This window comes from Eubalaena glacialis, chromosome 20 (genome assembly GCF_028564815.1).
Source record: "Eubalaena glacialis isolate mEubGla1 chromosome 20, mEubGla1.1.hap2.+ XY, whole genome shotgun sequence".
Taxonomy (NCBI): Eukaryota; Metazoa; Chordata; class Mammalia; order Artiodactyla; family Balaenidae; genus Eubalaena; species Eubalaena glacialis.
This window is the reverse complement of record NC_083735.1, coordinates 24,804,682-24,831,986: the sequence shown is the minus strand read 5'-3', so window position 1 is coordinate 24,831,986 and position 27,305 is coordinate 24,804,682. Positions and strand designations below refer to the sequence as shown.

At 36.4% G+C, this 27,305-nt stretch overlaps 1 protein-coding gene across 1 annotated transcript in view; it reads left to right on the top strand.

Moving 5' to 3' along the window:
* Window positions 1-15,998, top strand: part of TEX15 (testis expressed 15, meiosis and synapsis associated) — a 48,271-nt gene extending 32,273 nt beyond the window's left edge. Inside the window, 6 exon segments of the mRNA XM_061177482.1 lie at window positions 644-8,019; window positions 9,858-9,916; window positions 12,383-12,669; window positions 12,672-13,013; window positions 13,016-13,621; window positions 15,955-15,998. Coding sequence (XP_061033465.1) covers window positions 644-8,019; window positions 9,858-9,916; window positions 12,383-12,669; window positions 12,672-13,013; window positions 13,016-13,621; window positions 15,955-15,998 — 8,714 coding nt within the window.
* The last annotated feature ends 11,307 nt before the right edge of the window (window positions 15,999-27,305 follow it).

Below are 27,305 nucleotides of genomic sequence, written 5' to 3'. Positions count from 1 at the left end.
ATAAATCTCTATAAATTATAAAAAGAAAATTTGCTTCTATTTTCCAGGTTTTTATTTATATTTATTATTTGCCAGAATATTTATTTCATAATGGAGCAGGGGTAGTGGTTTGCTTTGGCTCCTGGGAAGGATTTTGTGCACCCTTTTTGATCTTTCCCCCGCCGTTTCTTTACCTTATTCCTCTTTCCTTTCCATTTTTGTTCTCCTGTGGTAGAGGGAAAAGAAGCAAGGTAACAGTAGTTGGAGGGAGACAATTTTACCTAATAATATATAGATTCTATTATTAAATATCTGCATATAGGAAATTAATATAAGAAATACCTAGTCTGTGAGCAACATGGTTTTATTCCTATTTAATTTTTCTATTTCTTAGTATTTGTCAAAATTCAAATTTTTTATGGCAAATACTTATAATGGGTCTATAGGGCAGAATTTCATGCTACGTCATTTATACTCTATTGGTCGGTTACTCATCCTCTTCTCTTCTTGCTTTTTCTGCTGAGAACATACTTTAATCATCATTAGGTTATTTGATGGACTTTCAGTTAAAACCGCTCATGACATAGTTTACTTGCATTAATAGAGTTGCCTGAAGAAGCACTTTTTGTTCCTGTTTTTCCTTATTTTCTTATTATTTCCACAGAAAGAACATGGTCTCTGAAAAACTGTACAGTGGCCAAAAGAATTGGAAAAGGAAAAGATGCTACTGTCACCTTTGAGCGTTTCGGGAAACCTATAGATCCATTTGTTCAGGAAAACTGTTCATGCAGTGCACTAAATTCAGAGATAAATCCTTACAACTCAAATATTTCTAACTCCTATGGAAATGTGCAAAATGAAAACATTTCTGTGCTTGAAGCATACAGGGGACAGATGGAGCACAATTCAGCAGAATGTAGAGACACTTCTCAAGTACATGCATATGATTCAGGTCTTTCATTTATTCCCAGTGATACCAGAGAAAGTGTTAATAATGGTGACCTCTTAAATTTGACACATCTTAAAGATGTTTTAAGTGGTTTGGCTGCTGCTTTTCCCCTTCATAACAATATTGGCTCAAGCACAGTTATTACTTCAAAACTCATCAAAGACCCAAGACTGATGAAGAGAGAAGAAAGCATGGGAAAACATAATACTATTACAGGTTTAAATGAGATTTTGCCATTTGAGAAGAGTTTAGATTTTGCTAATTCAGAAATAAACCTATCATCTATGCCAACTAGTCCTGCCTCGTCATCTGAAGTCATGCCTGGTGATCAGACTGTTCTTACTAATTATTTGGATGCCCCTTGCTTCAAAATTTCTTTGAATGATTCACAAACCCAGGCTCACAACATGGGCTCTAAGACCTATGATTGTACAGCTCCCAATAAAATTACCATGGCAGAACAGTGTAAGAGCCAGGATAATTTTTCCTTCCCAATGTGTGTGCCAAATGTAGTCTCAGAAGTTGAAACCCAAAAACACAGTGGAGAAAAAGCTCAGAGATCCCAGCAGAGAAGCAACATTCCACTTTTAATTGAACAAAATAGTGAGCCACATGACTCTTACGAATCAGTGAATACTTGTACCAAAGGGTGTAATAGTCACATCTCTCCAGAATCACAGTCTTCTAATTTTAAAACTGTATATCAGACTGGTCACCAGATGCCTACACTTTTTCCACTCCAAAGCAAAGAAAGCATACGTGAGTACATTCAAGATATTGGAAAGATGAGAAACTTCACTGGGCCAGAAGACGATTCCAAACATGAAGAAAAGCAAAATTTATGGAAAGAAAGTGATAATTCTTTTACTAATAAAACAAAAATCAGTCCAGTAGATAGTTACATTTCTTTGCATCAAGAGTACAAAGAGAATGAGAATCTTGATTATTTGGTGGAAAATTGTGATCAAATATTAATTACTCAAGGGTTAGAAAAGCCAAAATCTTTCTCATCTACCACAGAGGAGAAGTATGAGCTAGATCATCTAGTATTGGGAATACAAAATCATCTTACTCCAAGACTGGAGAACCTTCCACAAAAGCATCCTCAGCACTCTTTAGAGTACAAAGATAACATTCATACAAGTTTTACCATTTCTCAAAAACTAATGGAACTGAAATTGGAAAAACCAGGTCAAAACTGTGTTAGTGTTATGACTGATGCTTTCCAGGAAGCAAAAGACATTCTCCAGGCCAAACAACTGCCGGCTGTTACTTCATCTCATGACATTAAAACAGCTCATAATGCAAATTGCAGCATAGCTAGAGAACATATATGTGTTAAAAGGAGAAATGGAAATGATCCAGTGTCCTTAGAGAACAGTGAAAGAGACTGCAAAGAAAATTCTCAAGTTAACAATAAAGGTCAAGATCACACTCAGTTCTGTAATTCACAGTTGAACAGTGATGTGCACCTGAATATTGATTGCAGAGAACAGAGAGATAATGATAAAGAAAACCAGAATGAGGCTGAAGTGGAAGACATTGCTTTGTCTACGGAAAACAACATAAGGGATATACGTGGAGATGAGAAGCAGAGTTTTCATGCAAACAAAAATTTTACCACTGTAGATGAAAGGAGGGAGAATAAAGATTACAATAGCATAGAAATTCTGAGTTCTGAAGAATTTTCTACTACATTTAATTTGACTTGGGGAAAAAAATATGTGTCCACAGAATCTACATTATTAGAAAATGAAGATATTGTAACTGCCATAAAAGAAAAAGATATTCAAAATACTGGAAGGACTGTAGAGCATTTGGTTTCCACAACATTTCCCAAAATTGCAGGTTCTTCAGGGCATATAGCCTCACATGCTGCAGTTCAGATAGCTGATGCTCCAGTGCCTGCGTTAGGCACAAATCTCAAAGATCACCTAAGATACCAGTTTAAAGAAACTTGTTCTTCTGAGAGTCCAGATTTTGGTTTGTTAGTAAAATATAGGGTTTCTGATTGTGAAACAGATATGGATAAAAATCAATTACACAACTCATTTCGTCAGTCAGTAAGTGACAACTCAGTTCTTCAAAGCGTCAAATTGGATAATGAGATTGAAGTAGGATCAGAACGGAGTGACAATGCTTTTCTATTTCAACAGGACGCTCATAGCCATGGAAATGTACTCTATGAAGACTTCGGGGCTTCATACGAGGCTCTGAAGTCTCGCATCGATTGGGAAGGTCTGTTAGGAAGCACTAATGGGGAGACAGAAGTTTTGAAAAGCACCACAAGGAGGGAGAATAGCGATCAGCATTGCTCTGAGGAAAGTAGTTTTTATTTCTCTACAGCAAAAAACAAAGCAGAGCTCTTCAACCCAATTTTACTTCCTGATCTAGAAGTTAGGATTACTAATGTATTTATGCAAGGATTCAGTCCTGCTGTTGAATCCCTTGCATTGAAAGATAATTTCTGCAAATATAGAACTGAAGCCATAAAATCAGAAATAAAGGAGGAGGAGGAGGAAGTTCCACGATTTGAAATTCATTCCCAGTGTTCTGGTGAAAATTCACATCATGCATCTGAAGGTGAATTTGGTAATGTAAGGCAAGAATCAGGACTAGTGAGTAAATCTGAAACCTCACTTTCTTTTGACTTGAGTCATAATACACACGTGAATCATGTGTCTGAAAAGCAAAACAAGGGACCTTTGCTTACTGAACCTTCTGATGTCACAACAGTAAATAACGAAAGCAGGCGTTCCTTTACAAAGTCAAAAACCGATTGTAATGATACTAGAAGTAAAAAGGACACAGAATCAAGAATTAGCAAAAGAAAGCCACATACACCTTTTAGGGACCAGAATATACCACGTAAAGATTTAAGACATCACGAAATTTGTGGGAAGAGGGGGAGGCTAACCAGTCAGGACTCGTCGGAACGTTTTTCTTCGTTATCCCAAGGACGAATTGAAACCTTTTCACGGTCAGAAAAACACATTAGGAGTGTCCTGGATATTCTAACTAGCGAAGCATCTTTATGCAAAAGCAGATGTCTTTCCAGAAAACTTGACAGAGCTGTTCTTCACTTAAAAAAAGCTCATAGAAGAGTTCACACGTCTTTGCAGCTTATAGCTAAAGTGGGAGAAAAAAGAAAGGGCCCTTTACCAAAAGCATATGCAGTAATATGCAATAATTTCTGGGAAAGTTGTGACCTTCAAGGTTATAGTTCTGTGTCTGAAAGAAGATATTACTCCACTAAGCAATTTTTGTCAAAAAGAAAATACGACAAACCTGGAAAGAACAGGGCTTTGGGATTTGAAGTTGATAAATCATTAACTCATGTATCAAACCACAAGTCTTATAAAACAAGTGGCGAGAGAGTCACAAATTGCCTTTCTAAGAAAAATGTGTCCGGTGTCTCCAGAAGTCCCACCACTATTCGCGTGAGAGGATATTGTGATCGAGAGTATCCTGAATCACAGTTAGCCCTCTGTTCCACGGCCCAAAGTGCAAGTCAGTCAGCTTATAGCACTAGCAGTTTGAGAAATCCCAGATCATCAGAACTTCAGCCCTTTTCTAGAAAAACTGGGTGTCTCTCTTCCCCAGACTGCCCAGATGAGAAACTAACTAAAAAAGAAAATCAAATCGATGCAGAGTTTTTATCTAACGTTAGTAAATATGAAAAGCTTAAGAACCATTCAGCACATGGTAATATTAAGGGTACAACAAAAGAAAACAATTCTGAAGCTAATGAAGTAATAAGTAAAAGGAATTCAGTATCTTTAACTTGCATAAAAGAAAGCAACGTAAATTTTAACGTGGACAAAAATTATGATGCAACTTGTATAGCCCACACAAAGGTGAAAACTGATATAGTTATTTCAGTCTTAGAATCAAGTGTGACGCATGTTTTTAACATTGATATCGACAAGCCAAAAAGCCTTATTTTATCTGGTTATACAAGAAACCTGGAAGTAAATTTTCCTGTAGAAAAATGGACACCTCCTAATGAGAGCTCCAAACCAGGCATTATAACAGAAAACTTCCTTATGGACCCATTAAATCTAACTCTGATAAAAAGCAAAAAGTGTAACAGTATTCCTCAATTGTTATCAGCCACTCTAGTGACAGACAGTGAGGGAGAATCTTCACAATCTTACCTGAATAAACAGAGCATTTTTGCTGTAGATTCTTCAGCAATGTCTACCATTGTACCACACTGTCAACGAGGATGTGCTGGAAAGCAGCTGCTAAAGACAGAACATTGCTCTTCAAGTAATTGCTTCCACATAGACAGGAATGGAACAAATGTTATTGAGAATTCTGAGTTGGATTTCACATCAGTAACTGAAGAAAGTAAGGACAATATGATGAAGAAACTATTTTCCAATGATAGTTTTCTGCTCTTAAAAGATAACATAAAGGGTTCTTCTTCCCCAAAATGTATTGCAAAGAAAGACATTCAGGACAGAAAAATGTGGAAAGATAAACAAGCAGAGAAAGCAAAAGATTCATTTCATAAAAACATGACTGAAGGATCAAGTGTTAAGACTGAGTACAAAAATCAAAAGAATAAGACATTAGAAGAATCCGCCTACTTAAGTGAGAAAACAGTTAAAAACAACTTGATTGATTCTCATTTAAGCATTAAAGATGCTACTGAGGCAGTCTCTTTGAGTAACACTGCTTCTAATCAGCTTAACAAAAGAGAGAAAGAGGAGGGAAAAGTTAGTCATGACTCTCAGTCTGACTCCACAATGCACTCAGGAAGAGCCTGTAATTCCAAACCAGGCATTACAGGAATGAATCATATGCCTCTTCTACATGCCCACTCTGAAACCTCCAGCGTCTCTCCTCCTCCGAAGATGCCTACATCATACATGAATGAATTAAAAGAAGAACATTGCTCAACTAATAATTTGGCTTCTATAGCTAAGATAGCTCAAATTTTGAAGAGGGCAGATGAAGCATCATCTTTGCAGATTCTACAGGAAGAAACTAAAGTTTGTCAAAATATTCTCCCTTTATTTGTTGAAGCTTTTGAAAGAAAACAAGAATGTTCATTTAAACAAATCTTGATTTCAAGAGACCTGTTGGTAGAACAAAACCTGTGGAATAACTGCAGACACAAATTAAAACCATGTGCTGTTGACTCCTTGGTAGAACTCCAAATGATGATGGAAACTATTCAGTTCATTGAAAACAAAACAAGGCTCTTAGGAGGTGAGCCAACATTCCGAAGCTTGCTTTGGTATGATGAGACATTGTACAGTGAGCTGCTTGGCAGACCACGTGGGTTTCAACAACAATCCAGTTTCTATCCTGCTTTTCAAGGCAGGTTAAAATATCATGCATTCTGTGAGTTGCAAAACTATCATGATCAGTTGGTTGAAGTGTTTGAAGAAACCAAAAGGGAAAACAGTTCATACTACATGTTCTTAAAATACAAACGACAGATTAATGAGTGTGAGGCAATAATGAAACATTGTTCTGATTGCTTTGACTTTTCTCTTTCTGTTCCGTTTACCTGTGGAGTTAACTTTGGAGATAGTTTAGGAGACCTAGAATCCTTGAGAAAAAGTACATTAAATCTGATCAGTATGTATGGGGACTCTCCCCAAAATGATTCCTGTCCAGGAAAACAAGACCATCTATGGATTATTATAGAAATGATCTCCTCAAAAGTTAATTTTATCAAGAGCAATGAGGCAGTAGGTATTAAAATATCTCTTTATGGTCTGGAACATATCTTTTTTGATGCTGCAAAAAGTCTCGTTTGGAAAGAAAAGAGAGAGTCTTTCTGCAAAAAATACTCAGGAAAGAACAGCAAAGAAATACTACTCAAAATGAATCAACATGCTTTTTCTAAGTTGCAGAAGATATGTGATACGTTGTCTAAAGATTTAAGCAGTGAACGCATTTCCAGTACTGGGCTTGAGAAGACTATGATTGCTTCCAGAAAGTCAAATGCTCTAGTAAACAAAGCAACAATTAGCATAGAAAACTCTAGGTTTAACAGTACTTTGCTTTCACATCCAGATATCTGTTGTATTAGTGAAATATTGGATCAAGCTGAATTTGCAGACTTTAAAAAACTACGGGAACTCACTTTGAGATGTACCGATCACTTAGAAATTTTAAAAAAATACTTTCAGTTGCTGCAAGAAGATAACATAGATAATATTTTTATCACACAAGAAAATGTTTTGGACATGGTGAAAAACCAGAACCATGGGGCAGTAATTTTAAAACCTGCGGCCATTGAAACCTATATTGAAATCGTCATGCTCTCAGAAACAGTTCACTTTCTTAAAAACTCAATGGCAAAGAAACTAGACAAACAGAGGTTTCGAGGTATGCTTTGGTTTGATTTGTCACTTCTTCCTGAACTGGTTCAGTGCCAAGAAAAAATGACTTCTTTCTCATTTCTTAAAGATGATTCAACAGATTGTCTTTGGAAAGTGATAGAGACTGCTATTTCTGAACTTAAGAAAGATCTGGATATTATCTACAAATATAATGAAGCTGTTAATTGCTCCTATGCTCTTCATTTGCTCTCAAGAGAACTTGAAGAACTTTCAGAAATAAAAAAACTTCTAAAGGAGTCTAAGTATTCCGTTTCCACATACATTGACTTTGTGCCCTGTATAGCATCCATAAATTACGGAAGCACTGTGACAGAGTTAGAATACAACTACAATCAGTTTTCCACCCTGCTCAAAAATGTAATGGCTGTCCCTCGGAAGGACTTAGGGAAAATGGCCCATATTACGAAAGTCATGAAAACTATTGAACATATGAAGATAATATGTGCTAAAGATGCTAAATTAACCATTTCCTTTATCCTGTGCCAAATGCGACATAACAGAAAGAAGACTTTCCACCTGGAGAGAAAGGAAGAAATGAATATTCATGTAGAACCTAGGAAGAATATCAACAAGTCCAGTACTTGTGTGAAGGTGCCCTCAATTTCAGAGTGCATAATGAAAAACGTTTCAAATTCCTCTAAAAAACGGCCTTTCACTGTAGACAAATGTGAAGACCCTCAGGAGCAAGAGGAATATACTACCGTTTCCAGTTGTAAAAAACAAAAGGTAACAAATGTTTTAAGCGAAACCTATGTAGGTATTCTTTTTGAGAACAAGTCTACTCTTTAAGCAAACAAGTACGTAGTTTGCAGAATTGTAAAAATTGAGAATGCTTTAAATACTGCCTTGCAAAATGAATTTACTAACTGAACTATTGGATTAAACAATCCATATTATCTATAAAATGATATGAATGATTTGTATATGTGAGAGATAACCTTGCGAACGTCTACTTTTAAACTTACAAATTAATTATTTTATTTAGAAAACACTTCTTGGAAGGGTGTGAATGAAAAGTCCCTATTATGAATGTGAGTTAAGCGAGTGACCAAGTATTGATTGAGTAGCTTCTATATAATGAGGCTATACTTAATGTTGTGGATATTAAAAATTGACAGTGGATTCTGTGTTCTTGACCATTATCATCCACACAGAGAAATAGTACAGATATTTTAAAATAGACGATTGTGAAGGAGTTAGTCCTGCATAAGTACATTTTATTTAACAAATTTTATATAACATTTATTAAATACTTGGCAGCGTTCTAATGAATGTACAAACATTAACTCTTTCTATTCTTCACAGAATGCTTATGATGTAGGCACTGTTATTATCTTATTAAAAAGTACAGAAACTGAGGCATAGAAAGGTTAAATAACTTTCCTAAGGTCACAAAGTTAGTAAACAGAAGCGCCTAGATATAAAACAAGGCAGTCTAGCTCCAGAGCCCATATTAATAATTGCCCCTACTCAACCCTCAGAGACTACTCAAACTTTTTTGAGAATTTCTCATTTCAGAAGTGAAGAAAGAGAGACCTATACGCAAAATGGAAAGTAGGATTCTTTCTCAGCTTACTCTAATTGTATTCGTTAGTTAAACTCTAGTTCTAGAGACTAGGAAACAAATCATTTATTGCACTGTGTTTGTGGGAAAATGCTTAATTAACAACCAGTTTATAAACATACTTCCAAAACACAAGAACAACACAAGTTGTGTACTCCACATCAAGAGTAAAATGAGGGTGTTACTAAAAAGGTGTTGTAAGTGTAGAGAAGAAAAGCAAAATTTTTTTAAAATAGAGATTTATTATTGATTTCATAGAAGGACACAGATCAAAGCTTTGCCTTAAAGGAAAAAATGTTATCAGATGAAGGTAAAAAAATGAAGAGGGTATCCAAGCTATGGAAAATAATGTGACCAAAGACACAATGCTTATTGACATTATTTGAGAAATGAGTTTAAAATTAAGTCTGGAACAAACATTTTAACTTAGTGGACAGAAGTAAGCTAAAGATGGAGAAGCATATTGTTTCAGATAACAGAATGTTCTAAATATAGACCTGAAGAGTGTGAACTTCGTTCTGTACGTATTGAAGGGTAGTGTCCTGTAAACTGTGTTTTTTCAGTGATTTTAAAGAGCAGAGATTTTGAGTATAGTTAGAAGTAGTAAGTCATCTGGGTCTTAGAAAAAGGTGCTGTTTTACAGAATAGGAAAGGAAAATCCATACTTGACAGACATTACTTAACAGTGGCGCTGAGTGACTGGTTGATTAAAAAGGGCATAAAATAGGAAGCAGTCATAAATAGACGTGTTGTAAGATGTGGGTAAAAAGAATGTTGCAGATTGCTTTTTTAAAAAGTTTCTCCAAACATTTATGAAATATGGGAAGTCCAGCAGAGTCACTGAGTTTTGAAGGCGAGGATCATTAATGAATATAGTTTCAGACAGTGCATTTTAGATGATGACAGAACAAGCAATTGCTAATGTCTGAAAAGTAAAATAATAAATATTGTACTTTAAACGATCAACAATGTAGGTTTTCTCTGTATTTTTTAAACATAGGTTAGCATGAAAGATGTCACAAAGATCAACAGAGAAAAGGCAACATTCAAGCATCCAAGGTAGGAGTTGCCATCAGCCCTGTCTGAAGAAAAACTAAACAAAATTGAGCACATATTAAGGAACAAGACTAAAACCTTTATTTATTACCTCTGTTGGGTTATATATGTAACTTAGGGGAGAAGAGTTAGCTAAGGAGGGAGAAGAAGGTTCAGATTATGCAGTGTCTTAGGTAAGGCCTAAGGAGTTTGAATTTCATTCTGTAAGGATTGAAAGGTAATATCCTGTGAAATGCGTTTTCACAGTGATTTAAAGGGTAAGGAGATTCTAAGTATAGTTAAAAGTAGTAAGTCAGCCAGGGCTTAGAAAAGAGTGATGCTTTACGGAATAAGAAGGTAGAAGTCATATTTGACAGACATTATTTAATGAATTGATGGGGCTTAGTGACTGGCTTATTACTAAAAAGGGCATAGAATGGGGCAAGTGATTAGATTTTTTTAAACTTGTGGATTTTATAGACCTGTCAAATTTCAAGACTGGCTAACGAGATAAAAATTGACAAGTTACATTCCTAAGTGGGAGCTTAGTCAAACACACTCACATATTATAAGTATACTACTGTTTCCTGAAAGGATGTGTTAACACCACAATGTAGAAAGGACATGATTTCAGGATAAAGGCTAGTTCTTTAAATTCTTTTTGCATTAGTTATTTTTATTAAAAACCCACTACCTTATTTATGTTTTTCTCATTTTGACATGAAGTGGCACCACTGGACTTGTTGACCATCTCTTGTTTCATTCAACTCTGTAAGATTTTCAATTTATGACAAGCTTCATTTTTTACCATCTTTTTTCCATCCTATGAAGGAAAATGGATAATATGAACTAAAATATAAGCATTCTCATTTCTGTCTTATTTGGTTTTGCTTCTCTAAATATAATCTTTAGGGCTTCCCTGGTGGCACAGTGGTTAAGAATCCACCTGCCAATGCAAGGGACACAGGTTCGAGCCCTGGTCCGGGAAGATCCCACATGCCGCAGAGCAACTAAGCCCGTGCGCCACAACTACTGAGCCTGCGCTCTAGAGCCTGCGAGCCACAACTACTGAAGCCCGTGCGCCTAGAGCCCATGCTCCGCAACAAGAGAAGCCACCACAGTGAGAAGCCCGCGCACCACAACGAAGAGTAGCCCCCGCTCTCCACAACTAGAGAAAGCCCGTGCGCAGCAACGAAGACCCAACACAGCCAAAAATAAATAATTAATTTTTTAAAAAATTAAATATGATCTTTAATTTACTACATTTCTAGAATCTTTTTCCTGGCACAGATGACTCTTTAATTGTGTAGTGGCATAAGGATGAATAGGCTATCAGAGGCATAACATAAACCAGTTCTGTAATCATCTTAGTTTTGTAACTAAGATGATTTGTTTTACTTAGTTTACAAAACTAAGTTTTGTAAGTAGAGGTAGTATTTGCTGCTCAAAGAATCAAACTGTGCCTCACTTAGCAGGAAAATGAATTCTAATATAAGGTTAATATAAGGTGCCATGGTCATGGAAGAACATCCTCTAAGAGAGTGGGTAAAAGGACAGATCATACAGGCAGCTGTCAATCTATAAGGTTGAGACATCACTGAAACATCATTGGAAATGTGATAGAGTCAAAATTGTCCTTTCTGGAAACTGTCAAAGTATTATATTGGGTTGGATGATGATGTAGGTTGTCATTCAAGTGCCTTTTAAGGAGGCTGGATTAAGTAAAATAGGGGCTTTTAGTTTCATGAGTGGGATATGCAAATTCCAGGCCAAAGATTAATTTTTCTCGACTGTGGAGGAATGGTTACTTTTTTCTTTCAACATGTTCTTTTCCACTTTTAATTCGAAGAATTTGATGAGACACCAAAAAATATAATTGCCCTGGAGACTTGTATTAACTGTCTGGCTCTAGACCTTCAATAATGAATGCTTCCTTCACCCTGATTGAGACTGTCTAAATTTAGATAGGAATGCCAAGGATATTCCCTTGGCAAGAAATTTTGGAAGTCTGCTTTTCCTATTCTCGACCTTGAACAGACAAAATATCTCAGTACTTTGTGACAAGATAGTCTTTTGGGGGTAGGGGTCACAGCTAGTGGTTTCACCAGCTATATATGGCCATTTGCAAGTAAAGAAGATTGTCAATAGGTTGGAGGTATATGAATTAGAAACTACTGCAAAAAAATTGAAATCAGGAAGTGTCCAAAGCATAAAATAATTTATTAGAATATTGGCAGCACTCTGTATTTTCAGATGTATTGGAAATATATTTGAAACGTGGAATATATCACCTTCAGCAAGAAAAGTATCTAAATTCAAACCAAGGGAGGAAAACTGGAGAAATATGTTTCTTGTATAGTGCCAATACAAAGAGGAAAATGTGAATCTTAAGAATTCTTTTCCTAAATAAAATTTTCAAATATATATTTATATTGAAATTTTGTGACTCTCTATATTTAAAGTTGTTTGTATGTGTGTTACACTTAATAGGACTATGAGATCTCATCCCGAAAGTGAAAATGATATAGGACCAAGTTCATCTGACAATCTGAAAAGAAACCATGTCTCTCCAAAAAAAGTTGAAATTCAGCGATCACTACCTGGCTCACTTTTACCTTTAAAGAACCTAAAAGACACTTGTATGTCAAAGTTAAAGGGCAAAATAGATTTAACTAATATTTCATCTGCTACTTCAGAAGATTTCAGTGGACAACAGGGAAACTTAAATAACATGAAGGAAAGAAATGTAAATTTTAGTGTTGCTGAAACAAAAAGTGATAAGATTGTTCTCCTTTGGCAATTTTTGACCAAAAACGTGTAGATGGCACATTTTCAAAAGACCAGGAGATACCTTCTCAGAAATTTCTTAAGAATTCCTCAGATCCTGCAGAGAAATCTTGTCCCTCAGACATAAAACCAGAAACTGATGCTTCTCTTCTGCCTAATGCATTAGTGCTCTCAAAGCCTATTTTCTATTTTGTGAGGAATATCGATGCCAATTTAGAAATGAATGACACTGACTTTGAACCTCAAGATAATGAAATATTAAATTCATCCATTAAAAATTCTACGTGCACCCGTTCTCCAGAACCCATACGTATCCAGAACAAAATTCCTGTTCTGCAAATAAAACACAACCTGCAAAAACTGAGTCAAAAGAAAAATATAGGAAGGGTACATTGAGTTCCAATACAACACCTGTTGAAGCATCTGAGAACATGACCCTTAATGTGAATCAAACAGTAGAATACTCTTTTTCTGAACAATAGAATTCAAAAGTTTTAACTCAGAATGCTGCCACATATTGGAATGAAATTCCACAGTCTGCATGTGCCCCAGTATATAATTCTTCTGAGCAGTCATTTGGAACTTCATATCCTTACTTTGCTTGGTGTGTTTATCGTTACAGCAGCAGCAATGGCAGTTCCATTACCCAGACATACCAGGGAATAACATCCTATGAAGTACAGCCACCTCCTTTCGGAATGTTGACTGCAGTTACAAGTACTGTTCAAAATACACATTCTAATCTGTTGTACTCTCAATATTTTGGTTACTTTGCTGGGGAACGACAAGCAAATGACTTTGTGCCAGTGAGTGGACATTTTCCATCTCAAATGCCTGTTTACAATTTTCAGCAGCCAATTTTTTCACAGTATGTTTCCCATCAATCGGTCGCTGCATACCCTTGCTCTCCTGATTTGGGTGTGCTTCCAGAAGTTCCTTGGACTTAACGGTGAGTTTCACAAGTTTAGTACTTGCTTCGTAGAGTTTTCACTTTTATCTTTGTACATTTATGTTAGTGGAATTTACAACAAGTGGTGATAGATGGCACATTTTTCTGTGTAGACTTGTAGAATTGTTTAAAATCAGGCAGAGTTGAATTACATTGTCAGTGGAAAACTAGTTGTCAAAGACTGAGAAAAAAAGAATTGGTAATATCACTAAATATGTCCTTCAATAAAACCCAACTTCAAGGAATAATAGTTAAGTAAATTATAGTTATTGAAATATGATGCAACCATTGAAGGGTTTATAAAAGTTTTTAATGACAATTTTAAAAACTATATTGTATAAATTTACTTATGTAAATAAAGAAATGCATAGAGATACGGAAATAAAGTACACTAACATTTTAACTTGTCTCCCTGTGAGTGATAAAATTTGGAGTTTGTGGAGAGTGTTGTTCCTTATTTTCTAGATTTCCTATTGTGAACATACATTTTTCGATAAATGAAGGAAAAAAATAGAGTAAATAAGTGGAAAAAAGGAACTTCAATCAGATAATATAGTATCTAATAACAGTATTTTAATATAGTATCTTGGCATAAGTGAATGGAGTTAATTGAAATGTGTTAGTAGAACAACTTGGTAGTTTGCCACGGGGACTTGAAATTTTTTCTCTGAAACACAATTCTGTTTATAGAATATCATGATTAGAATATAATTTTTAATTTAATTGACATGTATATTTACCATAGTTAAAGCAAAATTTTAAAACAATTACTAATAATTCTGCAAAAACTACATTAGCACCCAAATAGTCTACCATCAGAGGTAAAATGTACTGTGTATAAATTTAATCATCTCTTAATGTCTTAAACAGAGAAATGCAAGGAATTTCTTTAAATTGAAAAGTTGTTTCTCAAGGAAAATCAGTTTTGTAGGTTGTGTGTGTCTGTAGATATATAAGGTGAAAAATACCACATGCAATTTCAGCCAAAAAATATTTTTAAAGCTTTGATTTGGCTTTTTGCCTCAACTTGGTGTTAACTGCAATATAAAAGAAGGAAGAAAACCTATTAAAACCAACAAGGTTTTGTATTCATTAAAATATTTAGAGAGTTCAATAAATGTGCTGAATTGTATTTTTTAAAAAGTTCTTTCTCAGTCCTGGGTTATCTTACAAACTAATAAGTAGAAAAAATTAATTGAATTAATTAGTTCCTTAGTCTGAATTGGACAAGAAGCAGGCTGTTAGTATAGTTCTATTTCTAATTGAGAAACCTATTGACAGCAGCATCTCTACATTGGAGTTGCCACTGGTGCCCTATAAGCTATGGGATAAAATTCAAATACTTTAGCTTGGAACACAGGGCCCTTGACAGCCCTGCATAGACAGGCTCATTTCCCACCACTTCCACCTCTGTATTCAAGCCACATTGAACTTCTTACTGTTCTCTCATGTGAGAATGCCTCTTCTACTTCCACAGTATTTTTGTGTGCATTTCTCACATATGAGTATTTTGTGGTGGTGTAATTATCTATGTATCTTTTCCTTCCCTCCCTGCCCCACTAAATGAGTTTAAACAGGACTGGAAAATTTTCATCTAAATCATAGCCTGAAGAAAAACTATAAAGGAGGAGAGAAAGCGGGGGCAGGGTATATGACTGCTTTTTCCTTTTTGATTAATATATTGCTGTAGCTGCTGTAATGATAAACACACCAAGCATAGTAGATGTGGCAAACCTACAAATTAAAGACATTTTAATTTTTGAAATAGGAAATCTTGAGTGAAATTGTTTCATAAAGGTCTCATGGTTTGAGCTTTCTTGTGTTCTTAATAATTAAGCTGTTTGTGATGCTAAGAAAGCTATCTGGAATCAAATCCAGCTTTGATTCTCAGAAATTTTAATTATTTCTTTGGTTGTATTACAACGAACTACATCCTTCTGAAGACATGAAAATCCCTATGACCCACTTCCTACTGTTGTGCTCATGATACTTGTATTCAGCACCATAATGGAACTAAAGGAAGGGTTGAGAGAGCCCTGTGTGCGGGCCACATTACATCCTTTATTCCGTTTAATTCTCACAAGATACGTGAGAGAGATGCAGGGATGTGATTGCTCTTTTACAGATGAGGAAACTACTCTTTGGAGAGCCTTAAATACTGCAATACTATTAAGTTTCATGGGATCCCATGGCTAGTAAAGAGCAGATGTGCAGTTTGAACTCTGATCTCTTTGGCTCTAACTTAACTGGGTTCTTTCCACTATCGTATTACGTACCATCCGTCTGCTTCATTAATTCATCTCAAATCTTTGTGCTTTTTGTTTTCTTCCAGTTCCATGGTATCAAGAAGCCTTTCAGCCAGGACATTGAAGATAGTTCTTTTGTCTACTGAAATAAAAGAGGTTTACAAGTTTTTCCAAGTATTTTTTACTTACATATTTTTTTATTTTAACATTTAAAAATAAATGTAAATGTGGTAAATTATAAACCTTATAGCCCTTGATAAAATGTTTAGATGCAAAAGTGTATCATATAATGCAATAGGAAATCAATTTCTGACATCTAAAATACCAAAATAATTTCCATGCGATTATTTTAGCGACTCTGTACTAGGCTATTTTTCAGTACCTACCTAGCCTTCAAAAACATTAACAATACTGTGAAATTTATTTTTTGAAATGTTGCTATCACAGCTATTACAGTTATATAAAGATTTCCTTTGGGATTATTCTAATGGAATAAGGAGAGTAAATGTAACATTTAATATGATTAAGGGTAAGCAATAGTAGTAAAATCTTCAAAACAAGATTTTTGTCTCTGATATTTTTTGATTCATTGTTTATGGTAGTGTTGTGCCATTTGACTTAGATTAAAGTAGGATTTTTTTTTTACTTAGATTGATCATTAAACCAATAATTTTATAATTCCTGACACTTTATGTAATTTACCATTCTGTGTCTAATGTGACAAATTCCTTTAACTTCAATATTTTCTAATTTTTACTTGCAAAATATATTTTAATAGAGAACTAGGTTTACATATTTTCAGTGTTTGTCCTTGAGTAGAGATTTTTAAAATATTTATGTTTGAAGCAGTTTTAGATCATTATATTGAAATTAATGCATTTTTAACACCTTTTTCCATAAGGGCCCTTTCCACAAGATTATTTCTTTTGTATTTGTATTTTACAATTTAAATGGTTCTTTTAGTGATTTTATAGCAAATAATAGGGAATAATGTCTTTAGCTTATGCCATTAGTTTAGTTGTATTTCAGTAATTTAAATAATGCAGGGCTTCCCTGGTGGTGCAGTGGTTGAGAATCTGCCTGCCAATGCAGGGGACGCGGGTTCGAGCCCTGGTCTGGGAAGATCCCACATGCCGCGGAGCGGCTGGGCCTGTGAGCCACAATTGCTGAGCCTGCGCGTCTGGAGCCAGTGCTTCGCAACAAGAGAGGCCACGATGGTGAGAAGCCTGCGCACCGTGATGAAGAGTGGCCCCCATTTGCCGTAACTAGAGAAAGCCCTTGCACAGAAACGAAGACCCAACACAGCCATGAATAGATAAATAAATAAATAATAAATTAAAATTAAAAAATAATAATAATAATAATGCAGCACAAATACAAGTTTTTTAATGCTGTGATCATAGATTTTTTTTTTCCTTATCAACATTCCACAAAAGTAAGAAGTGTCAGTAATAATCATCATTAAACAACAGGGCTGTAGTGTGTAACCGTGATCTTCAGCAACCTCTCTGCCCACCAGCAACCATTCCTGGTTTCTGTAAGATCCAAGTCAGCAAGATCCCTCACAACTGGATAGATTCTCAAGTGCTAGTGGGCCCTAAAATGTGATAAGAGATTTGCATTGGCTAAATCAAACAGCTAGGTAGCAAAGCTTCAGTGTTTTTGCAGCCTTTTGTGTTAGCAAACTTTTTATGTTATCTAGTACAGGCATCCAAAGAGAGTGTGATTCAGCCGCATTTATTATAGAGTAGCTAATTTTTCAACTTAGAAAAACACTAAGATCCCCCAGGATAAACCTCATTAATCACATTAACCAAATAGGATGGAGTCCAGAGTACTTTAGGGTTCTTCTCTAACAAACAGATCTTAAAAGGGGAAAGTCAAGCAAAGAACTGCAACTGAACAAAACAGGAATTAGAAAAAATACTACAGAATTAAAGCAATATCAAAATAACATTTTTTTGTCCAGATAGTTGTTTTATTTGGAAATATTCTGTAAAAATCAGAACTCCTGAACAGGTATTAAAGCAGTAATATCAACTGTTATTCAAAGAATGACTTTGCCTCAGCCGTTTGTTTTATGTTTGGTTATGGAAAGATGTTACAGGTTTAGTATTAACAATGTTTCTATTAGGTAAACCAAAAGTTAAATATTCTAATTAAGGATGCTTTCTTTAAACAACTTGCAGATTCTGTTGATATTGTCTTTGTGATGTTTTTATTTCGTGAGTTTTATTTTCTTGAAAGAAAGATAATGAAAAAATAAACCTTGTAAATATTTAGTTACATTTTAAAATCTGCACTTTGAAACGGGACGTGGAAAAATGGAGTGTTTTTTCCCCTCAAGTATGTGTCTTGGTTCTAAAAATAAAAAAAAGAACAAATTAAAATTTGAGTGAACGTTATTTTTAAAAATACCTGCTTGTCTGTAAATATTATTGTTTTGGAACTTGAAGAATTATCTGAATAAGCTGAATTCCTTCTAGTCCTTCTAGTTTCAGGGTTTTTTTTTCTCCTTTTGTGTTTCTTGACTAATGAGCAAATAATATACGGATAATCTTTTGTTTATACGTATACTCATTATAAGAAAAAGAGTCCACAAAGAACTGAATTTGATTAAATAAACTGCTGGGACACTCCGTCTACTCCAGCGGCTTCCACCTTCATCTCATTCCTTCCTTTCCCCTGACTCTGACAAACTTCATTCCTGCCTGGAGTTTCATAGGACAAGCCAAAGTCCCTGCCCTCGTGCCGTTCTCATTCCAGTCAAGAGAGACAAGTAATAAATATTTAAGAACAGTAGTTTATTTCACATCGTGAGAAGTGACATACACAAAACAAAACAAAGTAATAGAGAATTACTGGATGATCCGTAAGCTGAGATGTTCAGGGGAGCCTCTTTGATGAGGTAATCAAACTAACTTTCATATTCATATATTTTAGTTACATCAGTCTGCCTTCTGTTAATATGCATAATGTAAAAGTGCCTCTAAAACTTGAGTTCTGAATCTAGCCAAATGTAAGGCTGTACTTACTTTTCCCCAATGAGAAGATTCCTCAAAACAAGTTTTTTGGTAAGCTGAAATATATAAACTTTTAGAGATATAAATGAAATGTTTAAATTTCAATTGTATGTTATATAAAAATACTTTAAATTCTTTTTTTTTAACACACAGAACAGTTTCATTCGGTGTCCTCTCATGCATCTTTGACATCATCAGCTTTCTGGAGCCCTATGACAGAGTTTTCCAAAGCATATCATCCTCACTTCTAAATTCTTTGAGATGTATGCTTTTTAAACCTGTGAACATATCTAAAATTACATTTGGTTGAAGTCATTTCGAGCTAATTTCCTCCCCAAAGACCTTCCTTAAAGTAATGGGCTTAAGTCTTCAAAATAGAGTAAGGCTCCATATTCTTTTCAATGGGAGTAATTTTAGGAGAAAAATTAACTTACATTCAGGTATATGTGGTATTTTAAAGCTATTAAAATTTTTTACAGGCATAGTTTGATTTCAGTTCATACAATGTTGGTAATTGCTTGAGTACCATGATAAACTCCCAATTATCCGTGCAGTTTGAAAAAAAGGATTGTGGAGGAAGAAAATTAAGTTATTTTTAGAAGACAAGCATTCTTTAAACTAGATCTGATGGATACAATTCTAGGAGCAGTGACTGCAAATTCTTTTTTTTTTTTTGGCTGCGTTGGGTCTTCATTGCTGCACACAGGCTTTCTCTAGTTGCAGCCAGTGAGGGCTACTCTTTGTTGCAGCGCAGGCTTCTCTTGTTCTGGAGCACAGGCTCTAGGCTCACAGGCTTGGTAGTTGTGGCTCGCGGGCTTGGTTGCTCCACGGCATGTGGGATCCTCCTGGACCAGGGCTCGAACCCATGTTCCCTGCATTGGCAGGTGGATTCTTAAGCACTGCACCACCAGGGAAGCCCCAAGTAACTGCAAATTCTTAGCAGTGCTAATGAAGAGAAACTGAGAAGGTAAGCGGTCATTGATTAGTAATGCCATGTGGGAATAAGATTTAAAAGAATTCATTAGATAGAGATTAAGAGAGGAACGTTTTGTGAGGATATAAATTTTACTCATTTCTTGGGGTGAAAGATCTGTCTGTTTTTACTGTTACCATCTTGTTTCTGAATCTTTTAACCGTTAAAAGAATCCCTCTGGTATTTGTAAGAAGTTTCCTTTGAAATATCCTGTGGAACCCTTAAATCTCAAAATACACTGCATTCTAATTTGTTGTCACAGGAAACTCCACTTATCTTAGGATTTGTAATTCCTTTCATTTTTAAAGTCTATTTTCCTTTGTTAGGTAAGAATAATTTAGAGCTATGACAGATTTTTTTTTTTTTTTTTGGTCGCACCATGGAGCTAATGGGATTTTAGTTCCCTGACTAGGGATCAAACCCAGGACCTTGGCAGTGAGAGTGCAGAGTCCTAACCACTGGACCACCAGGGGATTCCTTCATTTCTTTTTTTAAAATATGAGAATCTATGTTTTGAGAAATCTGGTCTAGTAAGTTGAGCATGGTTAATTAAAGATTGTATTCACTCAGCAGTTACTGAACATATGATTTGATTGGTGCTAAAGGTATGCTATTCTGCTTGTGTGTGTACCAACTAATCTTTATATCAACCCCATAAAGGAAAATGTTAATTCCTTATTTTATGAATGCATTCATTCAGAAGGCCCTTCAAGATATTTTGCACCTCAAGTCATCTTTGTGAACATCAGTTAATATTTCCAGTATTGTTGGTTTGAAAAGAATATAAGATCTGTCTTAATCTCTCTCCTTTGACATGTTATTTGCTTTTTAAATTCCAGCCGTCAACTTGTGAACCTGATACATAATCCCTTCTTTTAAATTTTGAATATAGAATGTGCAAAGAGCAATACAGTAATTTGAGATTTTTCACATTTGATTAAGAAACAATTCCTCTATGTGCATACAAACAATTCTAGTCCCTTGGCTAAGATTATTTTAGTTATATTGAGAAGTGAATATATTTTTCGTATTAGGAGTTACGCTAAATCAAGTAACTAATGACTCCTAATCCACTGATTCTCAACCAGGGTGTTTTACAACTGCATCTGAATGTTAATGAAAAGGACAGTTTTCTCAAAATTGACTGTGCTCCCACTTTATTCAAATGCTATCCTGAAGCTTATCCTCCAGTAACCTTTGGTGAAAGGCAGGCTCTCTACCTTCCATTCATCCTTCCTTATTTTCTAAAACTATCTCAAGACCATTCATTTCTGTGACAGTTTCTTAGAGATACACCCACCCTCTTAACCTTTCTTACAGGTCAACCATAAAAAAATGTTTCAAACATGCCATCTATTGAAAAATGCACGCATAGAACCTGCTGAGTCAGCTAGGTTACTTTTGTAGTCTTCCACCAATTTTTCAGGGCAAAACATTAAGTCAGACTAAAAACTAATTTTCTTACCCTGCCTTCTGGGTTTCTTGGCCCAGGAACCTGCAATCATGAAAAAATTTTCCCTCTAACCATCTACTGGTATCCATCAAATGACAAAGTAAAAATAATCTGTTAATGATATTTCATCATGAGTGTTTCTTTTGGATACAAGTCAAAGTCAAAAAAACCCAAAGAAAGATTTGAGGGTGAGAATGACAGTAGTTTGTTTACTTTCATAAAGTCAAAAGTGAAAATCCATTCCATTCAATGTAGATACAGTACCAAGTTACAAACAACAAATGTTTATGGAGCACACTCTGTTGTTGCTGGGCTTAGCTGTATGATTGGACGTTTGGAATTGAAAAATCAATGAGACACTTCTCGCTTGAAAGGTCTGTGTAGAGTGAGAGAGGCATGCAAGAAACCAACCGTGAAAATAAAGTGAGGTGTGATAGATGCTAGTGCTTGGTGTACAGGTCTTAGGATTACCATATAATTAATCATATAATTAATCCTACTGGATTTAGGAACACTTTTTATGAGTAAGACAACCCTAAGGTGAGTCTTGAAAATCTGTTTGAGTTATACATGCTGGAAAGGTGAGAATAAGGTCTTTGGATGGAGGAAACACATAACGAGAATATAACATAAAGCATTCTACTGATACGGCATTTGTGGGTGTAGGTATCATGGGGAAGTGAGAGGGACACACATCACACCCCCCTCCCGTGGAATGATTTAAGTTGATAAAGAGACATGATAGGCTTCACATTCTTGAGCATCTGTCAGTGTAGGGCAGTGACTTGGCCTCATCCCTTGACCCAACCCTGGGTTTGCCACAGGAGTGAAAGGAAGTGCAGGCTCACCCCACAGAACGTATCCCTGGTTAAGGTATTCCTGGCAGGGCTCCCTTTTTATTTTTTATTTTTAATTGTAGTGAAACGAAATTGACCTTTTTTTTTTTACATCTTTATTGGAGTATAGTTGCTTTATAATGTGTTAGTCTCTGCTGTACAACAAAGTGAATCAGCTGTATGTATACAAATATCCCCATATCCCCTCCCTCTTGAGCCTCGAAATTTACCATCTTAACCATTTTTAACAGTGCAGTCAGTAGTGTTAAGTAGATTCACATTTTTGTGCCACCAGTCTCCAGAACTTGTATTTTACATTTTGCAAAACAAACTATAAACCCATTAAACAATGCCTCCTTCCCCCTCTCCCCCAGTCCCTGGGAACCACCATTCTACTTTGTGTCTCTATGATTTTGACTACTCTAAACTCCTCATAAATGAAGTCGTACAGTATTCATCTTTTTGTGACTCACTTATTTCATAATGGACTCAAGGCCCATCCATGTTGTAGCGTGTGTCAGAATTTCTTTCCTTTTTAAGGCTGAAAAATATTCCATTGTATGTAGAGACCACATTTTTATTCATTCATTCATGATGGACATTTGAGTTGCTTCCACCTTTTGGCTATTGTCAATAATGCTGTTGTGAATATTGGTGCACAAATATCTTTTCAAGACCCTGCTTTGATATATTCCTTGATATATTTTCAGCCAGTTTAATATTGGAAAAAATATTTATGTCCCCCAAGCTTGATGTAACATTTTAACAACATGATGTATAGGAAAAGTCTTGGTCGAAATACATAGAATATTACAATCACAGACTTTTTTTGGGGGGGGGGCACACAGCATGCGGGATCTTAGTTCTCTGACCAGGGATTGAACCCTGTGCCCCCTGCAGTGGAAGTGCAGAGTCTTAACCACTGGACCGCCAGGGAAATCCTCACATTTTTAAAAGTGCTCCGAGTGTCAAAAACAGGATAGGTGTCTTGATATCACAGTTAATACTCAATGTGAACCTTTCTCAACTATTGTATGTTTGTCCTAAAGGCTTTTTCACCACATTTAAGGTTTCATGTGTAGCCCTTGGTTTGCATGGTGTGTTACGAGGCCCATACCAGATGAGAACACGTTGAAGAAAATTGTGGAGAAAGAAGCAAAGCAAGTAAGACAGTGATTATGATAGACAAGAAGATGCTGCTATAATCACAGCTAATGTTTTTTAAAACCATATTGTTTGGTGAACAAAACGCTATATTTTAAGCATTTTAGATTCAAACATGATAGCTTGTTATTTGTACAAATACTAAATACAGTAATAATCACCATTTAGTGAAAGAAGTTAGAAACAATGAAATGTACAGAACTATATGAATATATTTATATGCATATTAAGTACATAATACTATATATTTTACATGGATAATATAAGGATATATACCAAAAACATTAGAGGATACGTTTTAAGGAAGAGAAATGAAACTGTGTATCAGGGATGAGAAGGGAAAACGAGTTTTTGCACAGACGTGTTCACAATGTGCCATAAAATAAAAGGATTAATTATACTTGTGCATCTGAGACCCAAAAGAAAGTGGAGAGTTAATTTCCATAGCAAACTATGAAAGGATATAAATTATATCCATGCATTTAAAAAATTATCATGTAACTATGGCAACTTAAAATTTATCTTTTAAAGTGTTAAGATGACAATAAGCTAAATATAGTTGTAACCAAGACTGTAAATGTCATAAGTTCAGCTGTCAAAAGATATGTTAAAAACTGTTTAATAGTTTTTTAAATTACAAAAGACATTTTAAAAAATAGTGTGTTGCACTGTTCTACACTGAGTGCTTGTAATTCAGTTAAATTCTCACACTACGTGGAGTTAGCACGGAGCCCACAAGAGAAGTGCAAAGGCCTACACAAGACTGTCCTCACTTGAGGCTCCAGCCACAAGCCTCAGGTGTACCCTAACTAGGCTATAAATTTGGGGTTCCCACAACCCTTTCAAGGTCAGTAATTTGCTTGAACAACTCACAGGATTCACTGAGACATTATACTTAGAATTACAGTTTTACTGTAAAAGGTACAGGTCAGGAGCAACCAAACTGAGAAATACTCTTTAGGAGTGGAGGAATATGCAGAGGTTCTACGCCCTCCCCTGTGGGATCCAGGCATCTCACCCCACCACCACATCAATGTGTTCACCAACTTGGAAGCTCCACAGAGCTGGGGTGACCAGAGTTTTTACTGGAGTTTCGTTAGAAGCATGTGTAATTAAATCCTTGATGACATGGAGTTCCATCTCCAGCCCTATCCCCTCCCCTGAGGTCAGGCTGGCCCAAATTTGGCTGACCAGTCACAGGGTTGGTCTTTCTGGTGACCAGCCCCGATCCTGAGTCACCTACCTCATCAGTATAACAAAGATACTCCTCTCACTCTGAAATTCCAAGGGTTTTGGAAGCTCTGTGCCAGAAACCAGGGTCAAAGACCAGATATATTCTTTATTATATCACTGTTGCTTATAAAAGATATAAGTGGAAAGGTAAATCTTACACTCTAATATTGGACAAAGATTTACCAGTTGCCCTGTAGAAAAGAAGACTGGTGATAATACTAATAAGCAGGGACTTCCCTGGTGGCATGGTGGTTAAGAATCCGCCTGCCAATGTGCGGGACACAGGTTCATTCCGTGGTCCGGGAAGATCCCACGTGCCGCGAAGCAACTAAGCCCGTGCGCCACAGCTACTGAGCCTGCGCTCCAGAGCCCGCGAGCCACAACTGCTGAAATGGCAATTACTGTTTACATGGGCACCAAGTCTCTGTTCGGGATGAAGACGTCCTGGAAATAGTGGCGGTGAGGGTTGCTCAACAGTGTGAATATTCCTAATGCTGTTGAATCATAGGCTTAAAAATGGTTCAAATGTGAATATTATATTTTACCACAACATAAAAGTTGCCCAAATAAATTGTATTGCAAGGGAATATTAGTATAAAATTTACAGTAAATTCTATATGTCATTTATGTATGTCTATAAAATACATAATAAGATATCCATGTAATCTTGGGGCAGAGGAGACTTTTTAAACAGCCTTAAGCAAAGTTATTGACAGGATGGGTGGCAGAGTATTACAGAAGTTGGAGACCATCGGCTCTGACTACCTGGCTTCATTTCCCAGCTCCAAATGAAAGAACTTGGGCCAGTCACTTATTTTCTCTACCTCAGTATCCTCAGTTAATTAATTGAAACTCTAATAATAGCACCTACTTCATAGGGTTGTAGTGAAGCGAATAATCGAGGCAATAATGTAAGTACTTAGAATACTGCCCGACAGTAAATACTCGTTAGGAAAAAAAAATTTAAACTTCTATATGGAAAGACTCTTACAAACAAATATAAAATCCGTGTAACACACTGTAAAATATTTGAAACGTATATCAAGCAGCCTGTAAATAATAAGGGTGTGAAAAAGCTAGTAAAATGGTGAACACAATTCACATACACAGTATAAATGTCAAAAAAAATTGAAAAATTTCTCAATCTCACTAATTGTTAAAAAAAAAAAATCATATGAGGGACTTCCCTGGTGGTCCAGTGGTAATGAATCCGCCTTCCAGTGCAGGGGACGCAGGTTCGCTCCGTTGTCGGGGAACTAAGATCCCACATGCCGCGGAGCACCTAAGCCCGTGCGCCACAACTGCTGAGCCTGCGCTCTAGAGCCCACGTGCCACAACTACTGAACCCACGCGCCACAACTACTGAGCCCATGAGCCTAGAGCCTGTGCTCCACAACAAGAGAAGCCACCGCAATGAGAAGCCCGCGCACAGCAACAAAGAGTAGCCCCTGCTCGCCAAAACTAGAGAAAGCCTGCGCGCAGCAACGAAGACCCAACGCAGCCAAAAATAAATAAACAAAAACAGGTCTTTCAGGGCTTCCCTGGTGGCGCAGTGGTTAAGGATCCGCCTGCCAATGCAGGGGACGTGAGTTCGAGCCCTGGTCCGGGAAGATCCCACATGCTGTGGAGCAACTAAGCCTGCGCCACAACTACTGAAGCCTGCATGCCCTAGGTAGGGCCCACATGCTGCAACTACTGAGCCCGTGTGCTGCAACTACTGAAGCCTGTGCACCTAGAGCCTGTGCTCCAAAACAAGAGAAGCCAGCACGGTGAGAAGCCCGTGCACCACAATGAAGAGTAGCCCCCGCTCGCTGCAACTAGAGAAAGCCCACGCACAGCAACGAAGACCCAACACAGCCAAAAATTAATTAATTTATTTTAAAAAAAAGATAAAATAGGTCTTTCAGTTCCAGTTTTATAAATGTCTAAGGGAACTTCTGCTCCAAAAGAACCAGACCCAGGACAGTACACATTTTTCTGAGGCTTCAATGGTCTTGCAAAAGTAGGATAGGTCTCCATAGATTTCCAAAAAAATAAACTAGTGTGAATTTAGTCCAGAATGAGAAAACCTGGGGCTAGAGTGGAAAGAATCTGGGGCTTGAGCCATCTGAAAGTTTGAGAAGAACTGGATGCTAAGGACAAAGCAGCTGGAAACTGAGGCCACGAGGCCAAGAGCCAAGGCCTGAGGTGAACCAGCAGGGAGCCTGACTGAACAGGATGGCTGCCAGATGAGTGAGCTGGCTGAGGCTGGATTCCTAAAGACATGCTGCTATAGGGACTCTGAACCTTGAAACAGCAGTGAGGTGGGGGAACTGACACTCTCATTCTGAGCCAAAACTCTTGCTGAAGTGGTACTGGGTTAAGGCTACCAGAGATATAGAAGCAAACTTTCTAGAGGAAAGCCTCCCAAGGAAGGCAAACGGTACTTCCACCAAATCTGTTCAAGCCACTATGAGTAAGGTCAGCAGAAGCAAGAGAAACATCTTTAGTCACTTAAGAATTGGCAGTGTTGGCGTTGTCAGACACGCAATATAGAATAGCTAGGTATTGGGTGAACGAAAGGGGTGAAGAGGGTCAAAAGATACAAACTTCCAGTTATAAAATAATTAAATCCTGGGGATATAATATATAGCATAGTGACTATAGTTACTTACACTATACTGCGTATTTGAAAGTTGCTAAGGGTAGTTCTTAAAAGTTCTCGTTACAAGAAAAAAATTTTGTAGCTTCATGTGGTGATAGATGTTAA